Below are 12,372 nucleotides of genomic sequence, written 5' to 3'. Positions count from 1 at the left end.
TTAGCTTGGCCTTGAAAAAGTTATAAAGTGATAATGTGTATGACTTGATGGCAGTCTTGGCTGCTCTGCTAGCAGTAAATTGAAATTGTAAAATGTGTAATCAGTGGAACATTTACCACCTCTGGCACAGGCTTTGAGGGCAGGGGATGTCTGTGCAAATGTTTGGTGTACAGGCAACTTTGTCCTGAAATAGTTACTTGTGAAATGGCAGCATACAACTGGTAGTTGGAGAACATTCGGAAAAAGGTTGGCATCATGAAACCTGTCTTGATTTTAGAGAAGGACAGTATTTCAGGTTCAACAACGCTGCCTTCTAAATCCCAGTAGAACGGATCATATGTCCCCCATTCCCTTGCTTCACTCAGTCCTTTTTATTTTCCTGGTTGCTTTCTTTCCTTCATTTTTTCTTTATGTTTGTTTCCGCCAGCTTGTAATTATGGTTGCACCTGCAATGCTATTGCACACTTTATGGACAGAAGGTTGAAACTTCAGGACTGCAAGGCCACTGCGGGTTAGAAAGGCTGTAATACCAGTTTATCCTCTTGTTGCCTATCTCTGGGACTCTAGGACAGTGTTCGTGCCCATTCTATGCATTTCGGCGTGTCCTAATGTTTTTCAAAACAAATATATGGATTGCGTACACTGATTAGTGAAACATCATTTTATGAGTGTGATGCTAGCAACAAGCATTTCCAGGAGGCCCCATGATGATATTTAAATGAAATGTTGAGAAATCTATATTTATCACTTAAGGAGTCTAGGGTGACAACCTAAAATATTAGAAATTGCAGAAGATTCTAAGATGGATAACTCATACCTTTGTTGGAAGACACAATCTTGGAATATGGTGCCTTAAATTTAAGGTAACAAAACTGCTGATAGACTATGCATGTGGATGAGGCTTTTTGGAACCATGTGTACACACTAGCTCCTCACCTGCATTCAATCTTTTCTGTATTATATTATCTTTATTTACATAATAACCGCTACTGTTATTGTTATTAGATTTGTATTGCATAGGAACTGCTTTAATTTTACTGGAACTTGCTGTATCCCATTTCCACCATCCCTCACACCAGTCCTCTACTTGTATACATCTTTCTAAATATAAGTCAACCTTGTATAGCACAATAGATGTATACCAACAGGGAAATGCACGGAATCCCCCACCACCCACTGGACTAGGACCTAAAACCTCCCACCCCCACCTCAGAAATGCCACAATCAGACCACCCAGATCAGAGGACATTCCCCCGACCCACTTCCTTCCTCCTGTCTTCACCTGTATGCAACACTCCTCACGCTGGCTCCACTGCTTGCTACAAACACTCCTTTGCCGCTAGACTTAGGCCCTAGGCTTAGGAGTCGCACCGAACCTCCCCATTTCCGTAAGCGCCCTACATCAATAGGCTCCAGGAAAATTCCCCTTGGGCAGCGCTCCCGCCATGCCACAGATGACACTATTCTTATACCGAGTGGCTGAAACACCAACCTTTGTAAGAGACCCGATGCACATTTTACAAATTCTTGATAGTTTAACTTTCACTCCAAATCTGTTGTTGGTCACACTCGATCTGAAGGCATTGTACACTTCTATTGACCAAATAACAAGGGGGGTCCTGGGAGACTCTCTGCCAGACATTAGTCCTGGTTACAAGAGCCTTACCCAGAGTCTTTAGCTCACTATCTTTCACAGAGGAGAAATATCCCAAACATATTGGTCTTTGTCCTGTCCTGGGGCAGTCCAGCACCACAATTCACCTCTGAACAAGAGTACCAACAGCAACCCCAGACACGTGTTTCGGTCTGGTTGAACCTCATCAGTAGGGTGTAGCTGTGCCTCTCTAAGAATAGTGAGCAAGGGGTCCACGTCTGGATTCCCCTAGTAACTTGGGGTGAGACCCAAAGTTACTTGAAATATGCAAATAACAAGGGGGGTCCTGGGAGACTCTCTGCCAGACATTAGTCCTGGTTCCGAGAGCCTTACCCAGAGTCTTTAGCTCACCATCTTTCATAGAGGTGCAATATCCCAAACATATCCGTCTTTGTCCTGCCCTGGGGCAGTCCAGCACGGAAATGCTAGGCAATTCTCCTCTGAACAAGAGTACCAACAGCAACCCCAGCACACGCGTTTCGGTCTGGTTGAACCTCATCAGTAGGGTGTAGCTGTGCCTCTCTAAGAATAGTGAGCAAAGGGTCCACGTCTGGATTCCCCTAGTAATTTAGGGGGAGACCCAAAGTTATTGTTCCACTGTAAACCAGGAACACACTGCTAACCCAAACTGTTAACATATTTCTCTAATGTATGCCTTGTTTCTGTACCTACTGTAACTAAGCAAGCCTACTTCAACAGCCTCACGATGCCCAAGGGCCGTAAATATGTGAAGTTGCTGAGATAGCCAAACTAAAATAAAGTGGCTCGGAATGTGTTGCTCTAGTTAAGTTAGATTCCTAGTTCTCCAGCATGGGGTCTGGCATGGATTCACATGCTCATGAATATTCCCCGTCGTCAGGTCGGGAATCCTCGATAAAGAAAAAATCGGTATCAGTTTCGTTTCTGATATGTCTTTCACAGTAGTAACCAATCACTGGTCTCTGGGTCATACTGCCCCCAGCCAATGACTGCCACCTCCCTAAGCCCCGCTTCCTGCAGCCATCTTCAGATTTTTACCGCACGCTCAAGTGTTGGGAGTCCTGGTGTTTAGCTCTCAAGCTTTTGCTGCGTTTTCACACTTTTTCAAAGAGAATTTCTAATTTTTCGGTCAAATAGAGCCTCAAGTTCCACCGTCTCTACATCCGATTAACTGGTATCCGTGTCGGATGCTCGACGCCCGGAAAGATGTTCAGGGTTTGCCCTGGATGCCAGCTACAGAATGTGTTCAAGGAGGACGAGCATTCGAAATGTCTCTACTGCCTTCATGAGGACAAAACGCACGTGGCGAAGGACTGTGCGTTTTGCAGGAACATGTCGGAACGGACCATCAGGGACCGACACCTTCGTCTCTCCAACTGGCTGGAAGGAAGGAGTCCGTCAGGTGAGAAGAAGAAGTCCGAGCGGTCTTCTAAGTCGCGCCTTCCCCGGCACCATCAACCACGAGCCAACGCTCTGGTTCGGGGAAGAGGAAATCCGAGAACCCGGGTAAGCTTCTGGAGAGGCCCCAGTCGATCTCGAAGGATTCTGCCGAGGGGGAGCGAGGCAGTGACCCTCCCCCCAAGGTGAAGGCCTCAAGCACGCCTAAGGTGGTGAAGGCCTTGATTAACCTGGCCAAGGCCTCTATCGAGGGAGTCGCGGCGGCCCTGGCGCAGCATGTGGAGGCTACACCAGTGGAGGCGACCTCGGGGCCCAGAGTCTCCCTGCCTCCGCAGAGGGAAGCCTCTTTCAGACCCATCGAGAAGACCCCATGAAGACCCTGGCGGTAAAAGAGAGGGGGGGCGGTGGCCATTGTGGCAACGGACACAGCATCCGAGGAGGAGCTGGTAGAAGTCTTAGAGGGCCTCGACGAGGGCGTCGAAGAGGCCCGTCCCCACGGGAGGTATCCCGACGAGGGTGACGACGAGTGATGGCGGCACCGGCGAGGGTCCTAGTCACCTGTCGCTTCCGGAGCCGCAGGATAATTCGGCGGCCATTTTGTTGGCAATACAATCCTTATGTTCAGAGATAAGGACGAGATTGCCCTTACCACCGACGGAGGACCCGGAACCAGGCTCGACGGAGGAACCAGAGCCGGGCCCGTTGGGAAGCCCCCCTAACAAGAGCAGACGGATCCATCCAGCCCCGCCTTCTCAGCCCTCGCGGCCTGCTCGGCCCTTACCCCATGTTCCCCGTCCCTGGGGATGACACGGGAACAGACACGGCCACGACGGGTACCGGTGACGACGGGACGGAGCTCCCATCGCCAGCCCGGGCCTCCCCGTCCGACGAGATCAGATCTTTCCATGCAATGATCGCCAGGGCATCCGAGCTTTTTCAGCCCTGCCCCGAGGAGAAGGATGGAAGGTTTCTTTTACCAACGGTGCAAGGCCAAGAGGAAGGCAGTCCTCGCTGTGCCTCTGCTTGATGACATCTGGGACGAGGGTCTCGCCCTTCTCAAGAACCAGTCTGACGCCTGCCAAGAGGGATCGGTACGAGAAGAAGTACCGGGTTCCCGAAGCGGCCCCTTTGTGCCTTAGGGCACAACCGACCCCTGACTCGGTTGTCTCAGCGGCAGCCAAGAAGAAAGCGGGGGGGGGCATCGGCCTCAACGTCAACTTCCCCGCCTGACGGCGAAGGGAAGAAGCTGGATGCAGTGGGATGACGAGTTATCTCGGCGGCGGCAACAACGATTAAGGCGGCCAATGCCCTTGCGATCGTGGCCCGCTACGACAGGGAGCTATGGTACAAGATCGCCCCCCCCTGTTGGACTTTCTACCGGATAACAAGAGGGCCGAGGCCCTGGAGATCTTGCAAGAAGGCGAAGTGGCGTCGGGCCACGCCATTACGGTGGCAACGGACATTGCCGACACCGGTTTCCGCCAGCTAGGCAACAGCGTTTGCCTTAGACGACGAGGTTGGCTCAAGGCGACAGATTTCCGCCAGGATGTACAAGCCAAGGTGTTGGACATGCCGTTCGACGGGAACAACCTGTTTGGGAAAACGGTGGATGAGTCCCTCCAAGCCATCAAGGTGGACACGGAGACAGCTAGGGCCCTAGGCGTTATCTGGCAACGAAGGCCATCCTTTCGGAGCACCGGAGGCAAGCAGGGTGCCTCCAAGGGATTCGGCGGTGGCTCCTCTACGTACCGCCAAGCGGCCTGCTCCTCGTCTCAGGAAGCCTATAGAGGACGAGGCAAGTCGGGTGGGCCCCGCCGTCGTCGCCAGGGAGGCCAAGGCGGCAAGGCATCCTCCAAGCAAGATTGAACCGACAGCGGTGTCGGGCCCCCACCGAAGCACCCCAGTGGGAGGCCGGCTGGCGAAGTTAGTCAGCGTGTGGGAGTCCATCTCCACCGACCATTGGGTGCTGGACGCCCTGGCCCAGGGGCATGCCCTCGAATTTCTAAAAAAGTGCCCCCGCATTCCACCCGTGTCCAGGAAGGAAAATCACGTCCCTCAACTACTAGTGTTGCTCAGAAAAGGTGCCATTGAGCGAAGAGGCTGCGGGGCTCCGGAGTATACTCAAGGTACTTCCTAGTGAAAAAGAAGACGGGGGATGGCGCCCCATCCTGGACCTGCGACGACTAAACAAGTACATCAAGGCACAGAAGTTCTGGATGGTCACCCTCCAACACGTGCTGGGACAGCTGGAGGAGGGCGATTTTCTGTCGTCGTTGGATTTGGAGGATGCGTACTTCCGCATTCCCATTCTGAAAGGACACCGAAAGTTCCTCAGGTTCGTGGTCCAAGGACGGCACTACCAGTTCAAGGCCCTCCCGTTCGGATTGAAGTCGGCACCCAGGGTGTTCACCAAGTGCCTCGCACCGGTGGCGGCGCGGCTGCGCCAGCAGGGGTTCCACGTCTACCCCTACCTGGACGACTGGCTCATCCGAGCAAGGACAAGGGAGATCGCCGTGGATCACACGGCAAAGACCATCCAGCTGCTCACGGACCTGGGATTCTCCATCAACTTTCCTAAATCCCACCTGGTCCCGTCACAAGTCGCACTGTTTCTGGGAGCCAAGCTCGACACAGTGACGCGTCTCGCCTCACCGTCGCAGGAAAGGACAAAGGCCATCCTGGGCAAGGTGCAGCGTCTGCTGGCCACGGACGTGGCGAGGGTGAGGTCCATCAAGTCCCTCCTCGGGATGATGTCCTCCTGCATATATCTCGTGCACCTGTGCAGGCTTCGGATGCGCCCTCTGCAAGAGTTCCTCGACTCCCGCTGGATCCGAGCGACGGGCAGCTTCGAGGACAGGATCCCGCTCAACGACCTTCCGAAGAGCGATCCGGTGGTGGGGCACCCGCGCTCATCTGAGGCAGGCACAGACTTTCAGACCCCATCCCACCAGATAACGGTGATGACGGATGCCTCCCTGGAAGGGTGGGGAGCACACACCGGAGAACTTTACGCCAGAGGCCTTTGGCTCCCGGAGGAGAAGACGATCCACATCAACATCCTGGAGCTCCGTGCAGTATTCTGGGCCCTCAGGTCCTTTCTCCTGTCGTCCCTCAAGGGCAAGGTGGTGAGAATCTTCACCGACAACACCACCACAATGTTCTACATCCGGAAGCAGGAAGCTCAGGATCTGTCACCCAAGGGATGTTTCTGGTGCCCTTTCATCGCCGACTCACTCAGCAGGGAGCTGCGCTCGTGCCACGAGTGGGAACTACGTCAGGATCAAGTGGATCAACTCTTCCGACGATGGGGAAAACCACAGATCGACCTGTTCGCAACGGCGACGAACTCCAAATGCCGGAGGTTCGCCAGCAGGTTTCCCCAGCCGAGGAACATGGGCGATGCTTTCTCATTCCCCTGGGACGGCCTGTTCCTATATGCGTTCCCTCCGTTGCCGTTGCTGCTCTGACTCGTCAACCAGCTCAAGAGGTCCCGGTGCAGGATGATCCTAGTCGCACCGGCGTGGCCGAGACAGATCTGGTTCCCGGACCTTCTGGACTTGTCAGCGTCCCCACCAGTCAAGCTGCCGACGGACGCGGATCTTCTCTCCAGAGAAGGAGGCGCCATACTTCATCACGACCCGGAGTCGCTGAACTTGCCGGCCTGGCTCCTGCAGCACTAGAGTTTGGAGGGTACAATATCACGGCTGACTGCAGAGGGGTCCTTGCAAAAGCCAGGGCGTCCTCAACTCTCAAGTGCTACGGACATAAGTGGAAGAGTTTCTCTGTCTGGTGCCGTGCACAGAAGATTAACCCACCACGGATTACAGCCTCTCAAGAGCTGCCGTACCTACTGTCGCTGGCCAAGGCTGGACTGGCTCACGCTTCCATCAAGATACATCTGGCTGCGATCTCCCAATACACCAGAACCACAGGACGGGCGTCCTTGTGGTCCCATCGCCTGGTGAAGGAATTTATGAAGGGATTGTTCCGATCGTTCCCGCCGGTGAAGGCCCCTGCCCCGGAGTGGGAACTCAACGTGGTGCTGACCCATGGCGCCATTCGAGCCCCTGCATGCGGCACCGTTGAAATTCCTGTCGTGGAAGACTGCGTTTCTTGTGGCCATTACCTCCGCACGTCGAGTGGGAGAGATCCAGGCCCTATCCTGCAAGCCTCCATACTTGACTTTTCACGACACGAGGGTGGTGCTGAGGACGCACCCCTCTTTTATGCCCAAGGTGCCGTCGGACTTCCACCTCAACAAGCCCTTGGTGTTACCTGTTTTCTTTCCGTCGCCTTTGTCACCAGCCGAGAGGACTTTGCACTCGCTGGATGTGGCTAGAGCGCTGAAGTTCTACGTGGACCGCATGAAGAGTTTTCGGAAGACATCACAGCTTTTTGTGAACTTTGGACCTGTGAACCAAGGGAAGGCTCTCTCGAAGGCTTCCATTTCCAGATGGCTCTCCCGCTGCATCACGCACTGTCATCGGTTGGCTAACCGACCGTTGCCTGGCCGTCCGAGAGCCCATTCGACCAGAGCTATCGCTGCTACCACGGCGTTCTTGTCTGGTGTGCCCCTGCTGGACATCTGCAGGGCTGCTACGTGGAGGTCGACGCACACCTTCACGAGATTCTACTGCGTCGAACGGCATTCCAGGGAGGAGTCCGGGGTCGGCCAAGCGGTGCTGCGCAACCTGTTTGCCTAAGGTGAGCCTGGTGAGGAGGTAAGAATGCTTAATGTTGAGTTTTGATGTAATGCTTAATGTTGAGCCTTTTTTCCCCCCTCCCTTTGGTTGCGCATGTGTTTACTGCTGTGTGTTCTTATATTCATGAGCATGTGAATCCATGCCAGACCCCATGCTGGAGAAGGAACATGTTACTTACCTGTAACTGTTGTTCTCCAGCATGGGTCTGGCATGGATTCACATGCGAACCCTCCCTCCTATCCCTCTACGGCTCTTCACTTGGTCATACTGCCACTTTGCGTGCTACCAAATCTGAAGATGGCTGCCAGAGGCGGGGCTTAGGGAGAGGGCAGTCATTGGCTGGGGGCAGTATGACCCAGAGATCAGTGATTGGTTACTACTGAGAAAGATAAATCAGAAACGAAACTGATACTGATTTTTTCTTTACCAAGGATTCCCGGCCTGACGACGGGGAATATTCATGAGCATGTGAATCCATGCCAGACCCATGCTGGAGAACAAAAGTTACAGGTAAGTAACTTGTTCCTTCATCACCAGGTCTAATAACATTTGATCCTGGAAGAAGATGCTCAAGCATTGACTGACTTAGACCTATACCTCACGAAAGCCCAAACTGTTGGCATTGCCAGGGCTTGTTTTTGTATTGTTGGTGTTTACATATAAAGGGACTGAGTTTGTTGTCTTTTCCCCCCAGTATAAATATCAGATCAATATAGATGGGACCGTTGCAGCCTACAGAATGCCTTACCTGCTGGCAGGAAACGGCGTCATTCTGAAGCAGGAGTCCATCTTTTACGAGCATTTTTATAATGAGCTGCAGCCGTGGAAACATTACATTCCGTTCAAAAGAGACCTAAGTGATCTTTTAGAGAAACTGAAATGGGCCAAAGATCACGACGAAGAGGTGGGTACTATTCCTATGGTATACGGTGCTCCGGGCTCACTCATTCTGTGCTTTGCATGTTATTGGATAAATGCCAGCGATTGTCTGTTCCCTACATGAAAGTGGATTATTATACACAGGGTGGAAGACCATAAACCATTCAGACCATGTCCCACCACAGAAGGGGCTGTCTGGTACAAACGGGCCATCGCTTCTGCACAAGAGAACAAGCTACCGCAGTCATGTTTTAGCATTGTTGTGTGTCATCAGTGAGGTGTAGTTTGGGAAACTAAGCACAGCGAGCTTGGCACCCATGTCCGGACAAACATGTGCCACTTAGGGTCACTTATGTAACACTGAAGAGTGAGGGATGAACGTTTTTTTAATTAACGATAATCATTGGAATTGCTCTTGGTTGTCTCACAAGGATAGCTCAGGATCAACGTGTTCGCCTTGGAAGCAAGACGGCACAGAACACCACAGGTTTATTTGGTCAGCGCTTAGAAAACCTCCGAGTATTCAGCGCGTTATAAATAACCTATCATGTCCTCGCCTCATACAACATTATTTGTATGATTTGCTTAACTATCAAAGTGCAAATATGCTAACCACAATTATATGGTATCCAGTGATAATGTCACCTAGGAAAAGGTCCCCACGGGGAGACCTTTCCCCGAATGTGCACTCCCATGAAAACCAGGCACTTTCCCCAAATATTCTACGACTGGAGTTAGAATAGAAAATTGTACCGGTCCTAGAATATGTGGAGGAAGGCTTTTAGGGGTGCAGGGAAGAAAGTCGCCTATCTGGCGACTTTTTTTCAGGGGATATCGTCACATGGAACCAATTATATTATCCGCTAGTTTCCTTTTTTTCTACGTTATGCTGATGTTATTTATTTTATTTTCCTCTTGTAGTTGAATGTGATTATTTATCAATACACAATAGAAATGAAAGAAACATGCACAGGCTACATGATATAGGTTTACAGACGGCAAATTCCACCACACTTCAAGTTGTGCCCTGTGTATATACTGTGGCGGTAGTAATGTGGTGACTGTCGGGTTCTAGATCGCCCCTCTTGCCATGTTTAGTAGCATAATCTATCAGTGTTTACGTGTCTTTCTTCATGTGAAATTGCTGGTTGAAAATGCTCAATCTTGATCATGTTTGCAAAGAGACTCTTTGCCCTTCTGGCCTATGAATGCAAAGCTCTGCACTCTATTGCTTGCATGTATTGTCTGAAGTGAAGCACACGAAAACCCCCCTTTTTGTTTCTGTTTTATTATCCATGCAATTTAACTGATGGTCACATGTACCTGGCTTTTGTATTGCTATTTAATTTTGTAATGCAGCAGTATTTGTGGTCTCTGGTCTTTACTCACACGGTTTCCTCTGATTAAAACAGGCCAGGAACATTGCGAAAGCAGGACAGGAATTTGCAAGAAATAACCTCATGGGTGATAGAATATTTTGTTACTATTTCAAGCTTTTCCAAGTAAGTATCTCCTGTGGCAGATTTGAACTGGGGGACTATGGCTCTAAACTGTTTATGCTTGCACGGATGTTTAAAACCCAGAAACATGTGAAACCATTGACAGCGCTAATTTGTTTGACGTTTGGAGTTGTTTATTGTATTTTACATGTATAGGTAACAATGCAGTAAATACTTGAACTCTACTTAGCCAGTTAATGCAAACATGTCTGCAAAATGGTGCTTGCAGACAAATAACATGAGTAATAGACATAGTAGACATATCTTCATTGAAGAATACGGGATTCGTTTCAGTATGTGCATTACGAAAGTTGCATGTCAGGAAACCCAGTGTTTGGACATTTTTTTTTTTAAACTTTGGTTTTATTGGTAGTTTTTCGAAGAAAAATACAAACGGCAACGCTGGGAGCGTCGTAATCATCACTTTTAACATTGTCATAAAACCCCCAGGTTCCCTCTCCCACCTCCCCCCCCACCCCAACTCCTCCCCTCCCCCCAGATCAGTGTCACTTCAAAAGTCGAACAGCTGGAGCTGTCATCGTAGCTCGTTGTACGTTGCCACAGAGGTATGCTATACTCTCGCGTCCAAATTGGCTGAGTGAGATCCGCTGTCTCCCGGGTCCTGGGCTACTCCTACATCCCTGAGTAAAGCATTCCAAACCCACCACCGCCATCCTGCCAGAGTGTACTCATATTGTCATTGGGGATCCCAACCCCATGCCCCATAGACCCCATACCAGTTAGCCTGAAAGGAGCCCAATTCGTTATTTACCATGGCCGTCAATTTGTCCATTAAGAACATGTTTTTGAGTTTCTTAAGCCAATCTTCCTTGGATGGGGTCTCTGGGCTCTTCCACCTTTGTGCCAGGGCCACTCTGCCCGCTCGCAACATCGTCTCCCACATTCTTGGGTACCTATACAGTTCAGTGTCCTCCGGGGGGAGGCCCAGCAACATCGTTAGGGGGTTGAGTGGGATTAGTTCCTCGGTGACCTCGGCCATCCACCCCCGTACCTTCTCCCAGAACTCCTGCACCTTGGGGCAGGACCACCACATATGCCCCCTCGACCCCACTTGGCCACAACCCCTTGGGCATCTGGGGGACACTCCTGAAAACATCTTGGACAGTTTCAACGGGTCCCTGTGCCAGCCCTGTAGAATCTTGAAGTTGTGCTTCATGTCCGATGTAAATAGGTTCCCATGAAATGCTATCTTAAAGACTTTGGAGCACGCCTCCTCCGTGAGTGGTTCTCCTGCCAGGTCGTCCCAAAACCCTCGAAACCCTCTTCTCCCCTCCAAGTTAACAGTGTTCAGTATTTGGTACATTTTGGAGACCGCCCCCTTCCTTGATGTGGCCGTGTCCAGGAACTTTTCAAGGGGGTCAGCTGTCTCCGTAGGTTCTGGCCCCATGTTTGGTCACAAAGGATGCCCTTCAGGCGCAGATATTCAAAGATTGAAAGGGACTCCCGCCCCAGTGCATCTCGCAGGGCCTCGTATTCGAGGAACTCGCCCTCTTTGAACAGTTGTCCCGCCCATTCCAGACCCCCGTCCGACCAGGACTGGGCATTCCTGAATCCCCTGCTACCTAATTTGAACGGGTGGCCCCAAAGCAAAGACATTGGAGAGGGCCATGTCGTGAGGTATGAGGTTGTGGGTCCCTCTTTCCAGATTGTCCAAAGTATTCCCAGGGTTGGGTGGGCTTTCATTTTGCTAGGGATGAGTCTACGCGGCAGCCACAGGAGGTCGCGCACTTTCAGAGGGTGGGCGTCCATGTCCTCCAGGTATGACCAGTGGGTGCCCATCCCCTCCTTCATGTGCTCCAGCAAGACCCGCAGCTGGGCGGCCCGGTAGTAAAGGAGAAAGTCCGGTAGTCCGAACCCGCCCTCCTCTCTGGGTAGTGTTAGGGTGGCCTTTCCTATTCTCGGGGCCCTCCCTTGCCATACAAACTCGCGGATTGCTTTTTGTAGATCACGGAGCAACTGGGCGGGGACCTCCGTTGGGAGCGCAGTGAATAAATATAGTAATCTCGGCAGTACGTTCATCTTTATCGCTGTCATGCGCCCATACCAGGACAGAATCATACCATCCCATCTCCTCAGGTCAGACGTAACCCCCGCCAGGATAGGCCCATAGTTCACCGGGGCCAATCTCGAGAGATCTCTAGTCAGGGTTACCCCCAAGTACCTGATGGAATCCCTCCCCACCGCAATCCCCGCACACCTGTCCCGGGGTCCAACCACAGGTCCTGGACCCTCATGGGTA

At 51.5% G+C, this 12,372-nt stretch overlaps 1 protein-coding gene across 2 annotated transcripts in view; it reads left to right on the top strand.

The window, feature by feature from the left end:
* Positions 1–12,372, top strand: part of POGLUT2 (protein O-glucosyltransferase 2) — a 637,125-nt gene that overhangs the window by 469,581 nt on the left and 155,172 nt on the right. For both annotated transcript variants that reach the window (XM_069639036.1, XM_069639037.1), the window contains 2 exons: positions 8,429–8,638; positions 10,026–10,115. In XM_069639036.1, the coding sequence (XP_069495137.1) occupies positions 8,429–8,638; positions 10,026–10,115 (300 nt within the window). The remainder of the gene's footprint in view (positions 1–8,428; positions 8,639–10,025; positions 10,116–12,372) is intronic.

The sequence above is a fragment of the Ambystoma mexicanum genome, chromosome 7q (assembly GCF_040938575.1).
Source record: "Ambystoma mexicanum isolate Mex_15411 chromosome 7q, UKY_AmexF1_1, whole genome shotgun sequence".
Taxonomy (NCBI): Eukaryota; Metazoa; Chordata; class Amphibia; order Caudata; family Ambystomatidae; genus Ambystoma; species Ambystoma mexicanum.
This window is presented reverse-complemented; position numbering and strand designations above follow the sequence as displayed.